At 35.4% G+C, this 13,883-nt stretch overlaps 2 protein-coding genes across 16 annotated transcripts in view; one reads left to right on the top strand and one right to left on the bottom strand.

The window, feature by feature from the left end:
• Positions 1 to 632: 632 nt before the first annotated feature.
• LOC113061643 (small acidic protein-like) lies at positions 633 to 2,760 on the top strand. 2 transcript variants are annotated; one of them, XM_026230955.1, is made up of 6 exons: positions 633 to 793; positions 1,225 to 1,308; positions 1,419 to 1,479; positions 1,902 to 2,011; positions 2,185 to 2,430; positions 2,521 to 2,760. In XM_026230955.1, the coding sequence occupies exons 1-5, from the start codon at positions 737 to 739 to the stop codon at positions 2,386 to 2,388; spliced, it is 516 nt and encodes a 171-aa protein (XP_026086740.1). In that variant the 5' UTR covers positions 633 to 736; the 3' UTR covers positions 2,389 to 2,430; positions 2,521 to 2,760. The 2 variants fall into 2 exon arrangements, with proteins under 2 accessions (XP_026086740.1, XP_026086739.1); XM_026230954.1 differs by having other exon boundaries at positions 2,185 to 2,760.
• Positions 2,761 to 3,118: 358 nt separating this feature from the next.
• LOC113061642 (pleckstrin homology domain-containing family A member 7-like) overlaps positions 3,119 to 13,883 on the bottom strand; it is an 83,207-nt gene continuing 72,442 nt past the window's right edge. For 3 of the 14 annotated variants that reach the window (XM_026230948.1, XM_026230950.1, XM_026230949.1), the window contains exons 14-27: positions 13,085 to 13,153; positions 12,926 to 13,006; positions 12,695 to 12,844; positions 12,325 to 12,426; positions 11,049 to 11,157; positions 10,797 to 10,960; positions 10,508 to 10,693; positions 9,825 to 9,915; positions 9,616 to 9,701; positions 8,940 to 9,158; positions 4,794 to 4,928; positions 3,721 to 3,854; positions 3,508 to 3,638; positions 3,130 to 3,407 (exon numbers count right to left, since the gene is read on the bottom strand). In XM_026230948.1, coding sequence (XP_026086733.1) covers positions 3,385 to 3,407; positions 3,508 to 3,638; positions 3,721 to 3,854; positions 4,794 to 4,928; positions 8,940 to 9,158; positions 9,616 to 9,701; positions 9,825 to 9,915; positions 10,508 to 10,693; positions 10,797 to 10,960; positions 11,049 to 11,157; positions 12,325 to 12,426; positions 12,695 to 12,844; positions 12,926 to 13,006; positions 13,085 to 13,153 — 1,680 coding nt within the window. In that variant the 3' untranslated portion in view covers positions 3,130 to 3,384. Of the gene's footprint in view, positions 3,408 to 3,507; positions 3,639 to 3,720; positions 3,855 to 4,793; positions 4,929 to 8,939; positions 9,159 to 9,615; positions 9,702 to 9,824; positions 9,916 to 10,507; positions 10,694 to 10,796; positions 10,961 to 11,048; positions 11,158 to 12,324; positions 12,427 to 12,694; positions 12,845 to 12,925; positions 13,007 to 13,084; positions 13,154 to 13,883 lie in introns of all 14 variants that reach the window. The other 11 variants (XM_026230946.1, XM_026230947.1, XM_026230952.1 and 8 more) reach the window with 7 other exon arrangements.

Raw genomic sequence — 13,883 nt, 5'->3', positions numbered from 1 at the left:
TTTATTAAACTGCAATGCATGACGAATCTAAATTCACATCAGTCCGTGCAAAGATCGACAATAATTTATGTTAGCCCATTATTTATATTATAGCTAGTCTTTATATTTTATTTGGTAATTAATATAATTTAGTCTGTTGTATATTATAGTTTATAAATATATTTGCCCTGAAAGAAACCGTTTTTGACGTTGTGAATTTAAAAAGTAACGTCCTTTACAACAATTAGGCTGAAATGTTTCTAAGAATGTGTTGATCAATAATTACATTTTTGCATGAAAATGAACTTGTCTTAAAAATGTTTGTCTCAGAATACAATTTACAGAAATAGAGAAAAAGAAATAGTACGATAGATACAAATAAATAATCTATATAATTAGGTTTATAACTAGTCAATAAATAAATAAATGAATAAAATAAAATTTACATATCAAAGGAAATGATTAAAAAACTCACTTAAGTGTTTTTAAAGTGAATTGGTCCAAATACAGCTGTAGAACATACAAAAGTGGTTTCTGCCTTAAACATTTAAATTCATGTATTTAACATTTTGCTATCAAAACAAGATTAATTTAAAATATTTTGTTTTTCTGTAAACAAAAAAAGGAATTCGCTTCGTTGTAACTACAACTCCCATGATGCATCTCGCGTGGGTCTGCTAGCTAGCTGCTAAGCAAATGTTGGAGCAGACAGGGGAAAGCAATGTTGATTTGAGCTCTGTTGTTTAAAATCTTGAAAATGAGTTCTTCAGACGAGACGAGTAAAGGGACAAAACGACCCGCATCTCCAGATGACGTATGTGGTTTCCATCATCATGCATTTTTTTTATTTGCTACATCTGATTTGACATTTTGGTGAACCATGTTAGCAGATTGTTAGCAATGTGTTCTAACTCTTTATAAATGTTATTAGTGTGACGAATGATTGATATATGCATGTTATTAGTGTAATAGCTACCTGTTTGCTACTATATTGCGTCTTCTTCAATAATAATTTTGCATAATAACTACTGTACCAGATAATTCAGTTTCAGGTTAAGTTAAATCTGTTAAGACATTTTCTGCATTCATAGATCTACGTTATTTTAAGTGGCGTATATATATATATATATATATATATATATATATATATATATATATATATATTATAATGTGATGATTAGAAATATATGCTTTCCTGTAACACACTAATGACTCAACTGAATCTGTTTTGACCTGTTAATGCAGGCAGGAGCCGCACAATGGGGTTCGGCAAATTTAGGGACAGACGAAAGGAAGCAGAAGTTTTTGAGGCTGATGGGAGCAGGAAAGGTACGTTGCTTTCTGTCATTAATACTCATTTCTTTGATTCAGACAATTCTCTAATTTGAAACCAACCACCGTCACACGTTCTTGCTTCAAATGTTTTCATGTCCTGACAGAAAGAGCACACTGGACGTCTTGTTATTGGGGATCACAAGTCAACGTCCCATTTCCGCAGCGGTGAGTCTCTTGGGTGGAAGTGAAGGGTTGCTAGATATGAATGCTTGAAGGTCCAAAAAGTGATTGCAACCTCCTATTATGCTGTGTGGAGATCAGATGACATCCTGTACACCACATATCTTTTTCCAAACAGTGATCGCTTGTCAGAGTTAATGCATCCACTGGTAATGTCCTGTCATTTATTGAGCACATAGGACCAGGTTACAATGCAATCTCCACTTGTAAAATATAAAACGATTTTCTTAATCCACTGTCTTACTGATATACTCTGAAACCAGCCATGAGGGAGACATTAATGTTGTGGGAAAGTTTTGAATGTCTATCAATGCTATATCAGTAACATTGGGAATATGGGCCAATACTGATGGCCTTTAACTCTGTGTAATGAAGAAAGTATATTGTGTGTATTTGTGTTTCTGTAGGGGCAGAGGATCGGAAGATTAATAATGAGCTCGAGCACCAGTATCAGCAGGGTCTGGATGGGAAGTTATCAGGGAGGAACAGGAGACACTGTGGCCTGGGCTTTAGTGAGGTCAGAGCTCTCTCTCATAAGCTGCGGGTTGGCATAATGTTGATCAGTTGAGACTTGTGTATTGTGAATAACTCCTGGTAAGCTTTGCCTATGACTGAGATATATTGTATGTACACACGTAACATGATGGAGTCTGTTGTTGATGTGTTGTGAACTGTGCTTCCTCTTCACAGCCCGATCCACCTGCTGAGAGTGCGAGCGCCGCTGTGCCCGAGAAGTCAGAGAGTTCAGAAGAAGCCCCTGAACAACCATCAGAACCACACGAGGACGAGAAAACACCTTCATCCAACACAGAGCTCAAGAAACAGAAACAGCACACAGACTCAAAGGAGGACAAGAAAAATACTTTAAAAATGGCATTTGTCAAATCCACGTAAATGGCGTCGTCATTTCTTGATCTCCTAAAATGTTCCAGTGAGGTACTGAGAGTGAGAGCACATTTTGTATTTCCGTAAAAAAATAGGAAAATTGCGGTTTTCAGTTTGAAATGTCATCATGTCTGTTGTCAGGTAATGTGGACTTGCCTGGTCTTGAGAACGGTTTCTTCTCTACAAACTAAAGGCATAGTTCATACAAGAAGTGAAGCGCCGGTCTCAGTCTACTCAGCCCTTATGATTTCAAATACATATGAGTGCGAGCAGATGAAAGTTTTCACTGAACTACTGAAGAATTATCAAGAAAGTGAGGTACAGTAATATGCAGACAGTGTCACTTATGTGTATGAAAATATAAATAAAGAGTAAAAATTCTGTGATTGTGATTATAAAACGAAAAAGCTTTTAAACGTTCGTGTGTGTGTTTCAAAAGGATTTCATAAAGACAAAAACATTAAAGACGTACAGCTGAAGACAGCACTGCATGTCTACAAACAGATATGAAAAGAATATACAAATTGAATAATGGTATATCTGGAACCTCTTTTATGTTTTAATAAGACAGAATGTAACTTTATATGTAATAACGTACAAACTTTAGAGCATGAGCACTATTCACGTGAAAATTATGCATTTTTTATTAAAAATCTTGATGATGACAATGAAGATGATAGTTTTGCTGAAATGAAATGCAGTATAAATAGAATTTAATATTTTTATACAATGATACACAACACCTCAAAAGAATAAGTACCTTAAGTCACGATCACATGGTGATAAAAATAACATCATGCAAAATGACAAAAACTTTGTCAGCTATGTCAGAATTGTAAAACTAAAAGTTTACTTTCAAAGTGCTCACCAGTAAAATTAATAAAACCAATTAAAAAGTTATGAACATAAGAGAACCTGAATTATTGAATGTGAATCATAAATACTTGGTACAAAACACACACACAAAAGATCTTTGGGTTCCCAAGAAAGCTTCTCAACACTTTTTTAGCACTCAGACATGTCTTTGGCTGCAAAACAAAACATAAAAGTTCACTTTTAAGTATCAGGATGGCAGTGTGTATGTTAACAAAACGATAATATTCCCAGAGATGCTGGATAATGTCTCACCTGTGACCTGCTTCCTCTTGATGGAGGCCTCTGTGGCGAGAGCTCGCTGAACGCTCATGATTCTCTCCTGCTGCTGCAGCTCTTTATCCAGCTCGCTGAAATCTATCTGCTCTGCATCCATGGACCTCACACTACAACGCCACGAAAGAAGACTCTAGAACATCTAAATACATCATCCTTTTACATCTGCTCAAGTCTTATTTCCCACCATACCTCGACTTAGACAGTAGGCTTTTAATCTTTGCTACTGTACGAGAACGAGTCTCCTTCTCTTCCGGACTCAGTTCTTCATCGGACTCCACATCCACGAGTCGCTCTGGGATGGACACCTTCTGTGGCGTAGACAGCTGGAATCCCACAATACACTGAGTTTATCACAAGTAATACAAACCAGAGATCTACAACGTAATGGTTATAATTAACCATACCTTAAAAGTCAGCTGTATCATACATGATTTTATTATTTACATTTATAAGAGCTCTAAGTTATCTTACGTAAATCAAAGCTTTGCTGATAATACTGTTATACATAATCTACAACATACCTTTGGTCGTCTGATTGATAGTTTATATTTTTGAGCAACTGATTCAGTTCGTGGTACATGTTTTTGTGGCAAACGTTTCAGATTTTTATAAAGTAAATGTAAGAATACGTTTTATATTTATAATAGTTCAAGATGAACACATACTGGACTGAAACAACTTAGCTTTATTTAAATATCCTTAAATCATTATATTTATTTATATGAAACTTAATTATATGTTTTGAGGAACATTTATTTGTTCCTTTTTCAATTATCATTATATTGCATTGCATTATGTTTTTGCCCCGCACAATAAAATCTACAGAGCTTTGATCATAACATTTAAAGTTCATTGAATCTTTAGACAAAATATGAAAAACAGTTTGCGCAAGTGTCGTATTTGATACATGCGGCTTTCATGGCCCACATAATGTTATATAGGACAATATGGAGCTTTACTCAGAGGCCCAAAATGAGAAAAAATATATAAAATTCATGATTAAAATGTAAGAAGAAAATCTTATTGCTTATAAGACAGCATAGCAGTCTAAAAATGCATGTAAATATCAGTAACTCTCTATCTACCAATTATATATCTTAGTAGGATGATATTTAATTTAAATAGTTTAAACATATTTATAAATATTTTTAAAGTGGAATATTATTTCATACATCAAGCTTTACAGGTATACAACCCAACTGGGAAGGATTGAACCAGGTGATTTTGATTTGTCAGCAAATGTCACTCAAATTTGACTGTACCTCTCGAGTTAGATCGAACTCAAAGTCCACAGGCTCCAGATCCAGCTCCTGTGCGTTCACTGGCCGGGCCTCAACAGTCAGCCATTCATCTGATCCCCGCCACTGTGATTTGGCAGGTAAGGCCTGTTCTGGTCGCTGCAAATCAATTTGTTTCCCATCCCAATTAGGGCAAAGACAACAATATACAGCTTTTATGCACCACACACACTCCAATACCTCTGGAAATAAGCCTTGATCCATTATATAAAACTTCATAAGGGTCAGACCCACAATATCTTTGTCAAATCAAAAAGATGAATTAAGGAGCTCAAAATATCTATTTTGAACTTTAAAATTGCTGGCAATTCAACTGTTCCAAACAAGCTATGTGAAATATCTTTAGTTAACAGCTTGTGGAAAATCAAATGATAGCTACAAAGTGGCAGTCATTTTAATGCTTTTGTAGTTTCTTCTGCACTTAAAGGAATAGTTCAGACCTCCAAAAATGAACATTAGCTGCAAATGTACTCATCCAAGATGTAGCAGTACATCACTTGCTCACCAATGGATCCTCTGCATTAGATGGGTGCCGTAAGAATGAGAGTTCAAAAAGCACAAATAAAATTTGAGTGTTTATTTATTTATTTTTTTTGTAAACAGTGCTTAATCTGTGCATATTTCTCTCATGATTCAGGCAAAACGAGTTTTTCACTGGCGAAAGCAATATTATGGCTGTAGGACTCAGAAGCAACAGCTTGAAGTTAAAAATGTCCAGATGCAATTTTAATGCATTTCTTTTCTCTTCACAAGACGATAACTGATGGACTGATGAATTGATTGGAGTCAGCTGTTTGGACTCTGATTCTGACGGCACCTATTCACTGCATTGGTGAGTAAGTGATGTAATAGATTTAAAAGATGTAACAGAAACATACTCATCTATATCTTGTATGGCCTGAGGGTGGGTACATTTTCTCTTTTTGGATCAACAACTTCTTAAAATTACATAAAAGCATTAGGAAAAATCACACCCATAACCAAATTACAACATGCTGTATAATTCTGTAGTTGAACACATCTAACCATGCATAACAGCTTACAATCAACATTAACAATTAAACAACCATGCAAAACCATCCATTCATTTACCCACTCACAGGCATGAATTTAGAGGATACATTCTATAACTCAAGTTGTCAGAAGTACTTTACATCTAGAAGTACAGTCACATTGCAACGAGTAAAAAGTATTTAAAGAAAACTAATTTTATTTGTGCCTTTAGTGCAAACTTCAACATTAGAAAATGAAGAAAATAAGAGGTGATGAGTTCAAAAGGTGATGTACTGATGTACCCAACAATATCATATTTGTCTTACAGCTAGTCTGCTATCACAGTTTTGTTGTTATTTAATTATGGTTCTTTTTGTCACGGTATACAGTTCATATCACATCATACAACATCACTGCCTACTGACAAACATGTTAACAGTGATGAAGGTGCTGGTGTGCTTGAAGACCCCATGAAATGCCTTGACAAGTGCAGTTTTTTTGTCCTGCATTGATGTACAACTCCTCCAAAATGTCAGGTCAGTCAATTAGTTTTTTTTTTTCTTTTTTTTTTTTTTAAATAAATTAATTATTTCATTCAGCAATGACACATTCAATTGATCAAAAGTGACAGTAAAGACATGCATAATGTTACAAATGAGTAATGGCCAATCAATTTTCCCATCACAGGAATGAATTACATTTTTTATTATATTATAATAGAAAACTGTTATTTTAAATTGTACTAATATTTCACAATATTACTGTTTTTGCTGTATTTTGGTGAGCATTAGAGACTTAATTATAAAATAAATATGTAAAAATGTATTTCCCATTACAATGGGAAGCTGGGGCATATTAAAAGATCTCATCCCTTGTGAATGGATTTTCTTCTTGCTAATTTTAGTCAGGTGGTACAATGGTTTGAGGAACATTTTTACTCTATAAAGAATTATTTTTTGGGGGGGGATAAAAATTCAGTCATTCATATTTTATGGTCTGTTTTCCAGAAGTGAAAGCCGCAAGAAATTGTACATTTGGGCTTAAAGTCAAATTTAAGAGCACATCAGCATATAGACGGCCTCGAAGCTTTTTAATTCATGGGGTCTTTTTGCCAAAATATCTACAGATATATAAAGACGTTCATGTGTTGGATTTCAACAGTTAAGAGGAAAGTCTGTATCAGTTGATAATGATGTCAAGTTTGTCAGTTTGAAACTAGGGTTAGTAAAAAGTTACACCCCTCTCATTGGCAGCTGTTAGAGAAACAACAATAAAACATCACCATGATTTATAGAGAAGTGAGTTTCAGAGTGAGCCAAACTGGAATTGGTGTTAGTAGATTTAATAGATATTTTCCTAAAATGATTCAAACTAAACTGAGTATTGTAGTTTCTAGCTGCTGTAATATGAAAACCATCAGCCAATTCTTTCTCATCCTCTTTTTTAGACATACAGCTGATAGCAGTTATAACTATCTGATAAAGAATGTTCATAATTTACATCTGAGTGGTGTTAATTGTCCCAGGAATCAAAACAATGGGGCAATGGGCAGCGTGACTCTCTGAAAATGATGTGAACTGACTATTGCTTGGGTTTCCAATTGGATTAAGTGCTTGATTGGAAATGTGTTTACCAAATCCAATCCTCAATAATGATGTAAGAAGTCGTTAACTTAGAAGTCAGTCAAAGACTTAAGAGCAAGAAAGCAGCAGAAATACACCTCTCAGTGCAGTATAATTTTAAAAAGACAAAGGCGATTTGAGCAAAGGGAACCCAAACATCAGGCAGTTCCTGCAGATTACTCTGATTGCAGTAAATTGAAAGGTGGCTAAGTGTTTGATTGGGCAAAACACTCTTTTTGAGCCACAGACGCAGCAATAATGCTTGCTAATCAAGACACAATGGTCCTACTCAAATGGTTATTTCCTACCATTAGCAATTAGCTAACAAAGCAACTGAGTGCAAGCTCTCAAGACCACATTATATAAGCAATAGAGTGCTACAGTCTGGTTCCAAAGTAAAAACCACATTCATGATTTTGAACAATAACCTATAGAATGTTTAAGATTGACCTAATGTGAGCTATGGGGTTGTTAATCAATGGTATATGCTTTTTTGAAGCCAGTTATTTCAACATCTTTTTTAAACAATCCTGTTTAACAGCAGAATTTCTGGTGAAAAACTACATTTTTCATGATTCTGCAAAGAAATCTCCACCATACAGAAAATTGTGAGAATCAAATTGTGTCGAAAGGAAATGTAACATTGTGTGTCTGACACTTTTTTTGATGCAAATCAAAGTTTGTAATGCTGTAATTCACCTTAAAGCTGGTTGGTTTGGTTCATGATATATTCCATGGCCTAACTGAAGAATTATGGGAATCCCAATGGGAAAATGAATGGTTGAACTACTTCTGGAACCAAAGCCCCTGAAAACAAGTGGATGGGCGCTGTTGCACTCCATAGTTTAATTTGAAGTCATTCGCAGAGTGTTTGAGCTGAAGCAGGATTTTCTGACACTGATGTTCAGGTTAGAATCAAGAGGCACTTCACTGATTTATTCTTCTATAGGAGATGATGATTAACAATGATTGCACACAGAAATCCCTTCATACCAATAAGAATTAATTTGTGGTTAATACGAGGCAGCGAGGGTCGATAATTGCCACCATATTATGTTCATACAAAATATAGCTTTACAAATTATTTCAGAAAATATATTTAGATTATAATAAATAATTTAGTAAATTAACATTTGAGAAAACAAGGATAAAAAAAAAAGGTTTAAAAATCCATTGTGAGAGATCGGAAAGGCAGTCGGGGATAATGTTATCCTTTTTTCTTCACATTCGAATATATTCACAGGTCTGTGCAGGAGAAGCCAGGAGTCCATTGCAGGACAGTAACCACTCCATGCGTCTGTCCACACTCTGGCCAATCCTTAAACACACCCACAGCACGGCCCTGTCCCACCCATGGCTTGTTAATGTAAAGCTGAGTTTTGTTCATGGGGCAAAAAGTGTGTTAGCGATTAGCATGTTAGCTTTGTGTTTTGTGGCCTTATCGGGGAGGGCCATAGCGAAGGTCCCTGTGCTTATTGGGGAGGGAGTAACGTACTGATCCTGGGTCAGAGTTGATCGGTCGAGTGGAGGCGCGGGAGCTCACGAGCTGTCGCTCACCCTGACTCAAGTTACGTTTGCGCTCACGCATTAGAGCGCTCTGGTGCCTTCTCATTCTCTCCAGCTGCTCCTCCACACTCATCCTCGCTCTCTGCAGCGGCTGCTCTGGCTGAGACTCTCCCAAATACAGCCGCTCCAAGGCACTCTTTGGTCTCTCCTACATGGCACAGGATAAAGACTGAACATCTTACATGTAGCTTTTTCTAGGATTTATTTTTATTTATTTATGTTTTTTTTTATTTTATTTACACAATGCACGAAGACTATCTATATTGAATTAATATGATAATATGAAATAATAAATGTTTGATAAAATAATATCAGGTAATAAGAATAACAATGTTCTATCCATCCATATATCTGTCTATCTATAATTAATTAATATGAAATAATAAATGCTCAATAAAATAATACAAACTAATAAAAATAATGTTTCAATGAATATATATATATATATATATATATATATATATATATATATATATATATATACATAAATTATCTTCTACATTAATAAATAAAACATTTGTATTAAATTTGATAAATTATAGATAAATGTAAATATGAATAAATAATTAAATGTAGTATCAGTTCTACAGTAATCAGGTGCTCACTGTTGATGATAATGCAGAATCTCCTCTCCTCGGTGAATAGGAAGTCACACCGTACTGGTTTATTCTGGAAGAGGAGCCTGACAGGCCTAAGGGATCACAAAAATGGTTAATTTTTTCAGGCAGACTGGTATTACAACTTGGCATTTTACCCCTATGAGCATCATATGTTTTAAAGATAAGCCGAATGATCAAAAGCAGTAATATTTCACCTCTTCTTTGAAGAGTCAGGTAGCCTGGGTCCACTTGATCTGTTCCTGTTCCAGGAAGCTCTGGTTCACTCAGGTAGGACCGCAGTTCCACCTAAAACCCAAACATTTGATTTAATCCTTATTGCATAGCAAACAAAATGCAAAGACTAAAATATTACTGTCACATGGATGGTGATAAAGTATAAGGTATTTATTTAAAAACTTCTTCCGAAGATCTTCCATTATTCAAAAACTAAATTTTACTCTGTTTTTTTTTTTTTTTTTTGTACATGTGAGGTTTAGTAAGACGAATTACTTGAATTAAGCGTTTTTTCATTATTATTTGGCTCTGTGGAATAATTGATTCTGATTGGTCAATCACGCCATCCAGCGGTATGTTATTCCCAGATAACAACCACCAAATTGAATAACACACCACTCATCCGGGTACTAATAGTTATCTTGACTGGTACTACTTATATGCTTATGGAGTCACTCCGCTATCGTTGACAGTCTGAAACCATCTTGTGACTGAAAGCAATTAACCACCGCATGTTACAATCATAAAATAAGTGGGATAATATACATCCAGCCGGTTGTTATCTCAAAATATACCCCTTATTTTAATAGTTTTAGTTAACAATAACAACACTAATGAGAACAAACTTCACAATAACAACAACCTTCACGAGTGAGTTTATTACCCTGCTGTCTCCATTCACATAGCTGCTTTCTCTGTCACGTTTCCTCTCATCAGATTGTCGTTTGAGGCCACGGACAGAAGTGTGTCTAATGACCGTTGTTTCTTTAGGTAGGGGCGGGACAACAGGGGGTGTGTCCTCATCATAGAGGAGGGGCAAAGGTGGTCTGGGTGGAGCATCATCCTCTTCCTAAAAAACATTACATGCTTAAGTAAACCATTAAATATTGTTAATTAGTTGCTGCCATACAATACAATCATTTTAGGAATAGCACTAGTCCAGTAACTCATACCCATTTGGGCACAGAGTAAGGATTCTGAAAAACCTCATTGTCCAAGGGCAGTGATAACGGACTGGAGGTAAGACTGCGTCGGGGTGACCGCACCTCGACTGCGGACGGGGTCATGCACCGAGAAGGCACTGTTGACTCTATCACTGAAGGCACAAGTTTTCTCTCTGGACACACACAAAAAAAGAGTTATATATTAATAAAAACAAGATCTGTAGTAAATTTATTAACCCTATCGAACCTGTCCATTCTTACCTGGGTTCTTGACTGAGTCTATGGTGATTTTGAAGGTTTCTTTGGATGAGCTGAGTCCAGTCATCACGTCCTCTATCCTCCAGAGCTCCCTCCTCAACTGATTTTTCTCCTGAGAACAAAAATACAGCTATTCAAAAGTCTTCAAATTGTATTTTTATTCTAGCCAGAATTACTATTACTGAAACTAAAACATTTTCATTACTTGAAATAAAATAAAGGCCTGTTCACACCAAAGATGATCAACTATAACGATAAAGATATCGGGTTGTTTTTGTGTGTGTGCTTTTCTTAATGCTTTATTTTAACATAATAAATAAAAAAGACAGAAGAATGACCACAGATAAATTCCACAAGTACATACAAACATAAACCACAGCTTAATTTATTTTTATTTTTATTTTTATAAATAATCAAGGTTAATGCTAACCTGGCATGGTTTTCCAAAAAGGTAGGACCTATATATTTAGATAAAGATATAGTAAAAAAATCTATTTACCGAATTTTTCATACTATAAGTCGCATCAGTCCAAAAATACGTCACAACGAATAAAAAAACATATATGATTCGCACTGGACTATAAGTCGCATTTATTTAGAACCAAGAACCAAGAGAAAACATTACTGTCTCCAGCCGCGAGAGGGCGCTCTATGTTTAAAGTGTAGACTACAGGAGCACTGAGCAGCATAGAGCGCCCTCTCGCGGCTGGAGACAGTAATGTTTTCTCTTGGTTCTTGGTTATCAAATTAATTTTGATAAAGATGTCGCCCCTTACTATAAGTCGCAGGACCAGCCAAACTATGAAAAAAGTGCAACTAATATTCCAGAAAATACGGTAAATGTAAAAGACAACTAATAACACTAATGGGACTTTTCTTCTTTATATATATATATATATATATATATATATATATATATATATATATATATATATATATATATATATATATATATATATATATATATATATACATACATACACAGTACACTATGTAAACAAAAACGTTTATGTTGGATGTGATAAACTACAGACTACAGAATGTGTTTTTTTATTAATTTTAAATTAAAAGCTTGTTAAAAATATGAAAAAATTAACAAATGAAATCATATAATAGTATTTCAATGCTAATAAAATAACATGGATTCTAGCTAAAGGTGACTGCAAAAATCTAAATGAATAAAAATAATAATAAAGCAGCTGATCAAAAAAAACGAGAGAAAAACATGATAGCAAACTATAAAAAATAATTCAGAGAGAGAGAAGAAACTTAAAAAGACCTGCGGTGATGTGCAGAGATTCATCTGAGTCTGCAGGACATCCTTCAGCTGTTCCACTGACTGCTCCAACCTGCTGTAGTCCACCCACGCTCTCTCCATCTCCTGAACAATACAAACATATGAACAAAACCTACTTATCATACATTATGTTGAATATCATATCACATAACCTGTGACCCTACATATGACAAGCCATTTGGAGAATGGATATTATATTATATTATTATAATGTTAAATTACAGAACAAAACTACACACTGAAATAGTTTTTCTAAAATTGAAATTAAAAATCCCTAATGTATTGATTTCAGATAAGTATGGATTAATGGCGATAGGAAGTACTGTAGGTCTATACCACGTAATAAACTCACCGTTGACACTCTAGAAGTGTCAGCTCGAATATGCACCAGGTCCTCTTGAAGGAGTCGCTGCTGGTAGGCGATCTTCTCAGCGTGAGCTGGCTGATCCTTGTACTGCTCCATCTGCTGGTGGGACACATCCAGAACAGACTCAAGCTTGTCCTAGAAAGAAAGAACAGAGATATTAACACTGACAAAGGATCAAAGCGACAGCCGTGCTTTTCTTTGGAAAATGTGCCTCACCTTATCATCCTTGAGTCCACTGAGTCTGAACTCGAGCTCCTGCAGTATTTTGTCTTGTTCACACAATCGACTCAGTGTCACCTGTAGTAGGAAACAGCATCATGGTCCAGTTCAGACTAGGGAATTGGGTTAGGGCACTGATGTGTCCTCTATACTCACATCTACATCACTTTCTGCCACCTTCACTGGCTTTGGAGGCCGTCCTTTCAGACTCTCTGTCGCACTCACCTAATAAAACAATTCAAAGATAAAGGCTCCTTGTCTCAGAGCTCTCGAGACAGAAACACATCTATTCAACACAAGCAAAGCAAGACCAACACAATACAATGGACACTGTATTGAAAATCACAGTGAGACAGTATTCTTCATTTCTAATGCACATATGTAGGAGCTGAAGCTTTCTGGAAGCACAATGGCAAGATGGTGTCTATCGATCTTCATGCCAACAGAATGCAGCTGTGGGACATAAATGCAATGTCAAAAATAGAGGCTCCACAGAAAACGCTGGAGGGTCAACTCATGAAAGAAACCCAAGCTCTGGACAAAAATGAACTGGACGGTGTGGGAGAGGAACTAACAAAAAAAAAAAGCAAAGCTACAACTTAGCTTAGCTAGTTTCAAAACAGTGCTACCTGTACTTTTTATTTTAGCATTATTTCACACACAGCCTTGCAGCCAAGCCACGTTTCTCTCTTTCAAATATTGCTGGGATTCATTTAAATAAACTGGATCAAAAACTAATTTACAGATGCATATTTAGATCATTTAAATCAGCATCTTAGGTCTTCGTTTTGTAGTGATATGCAGTTATCTCAGGTGATATGCAGTAATTATTATAATATATTGTTTTAGCAATAAAAGGTTTCTGGCACTGTTTTTGTAGATTTAGTTTACGACGCTTTACAAAAGTCAGTAAAAATCTTTATGTTTTTCACATTTCTTTTGCTCACCAAAGCTG

The sequence above is a fragment of the Carassius auratus genome, chromosome 43 (assembly GCF_003368295.1).
Source record: "Carassius auratus strain Wakin chromosome 43, ASM336829v1, whole genome shotgun sequence".
NCBI classification, from domain to species: Eukaryota; Metazoa; Chordata; class Actinopteri; order Cypriniformes; family Cyprinidae; genus Carassius; species Carassius auratus.
The sequence above is the reverse complement of the archived record's forward strand: the minus strand, read 5'-3'. Positions and strand labels throughout refer to the sequence as shown.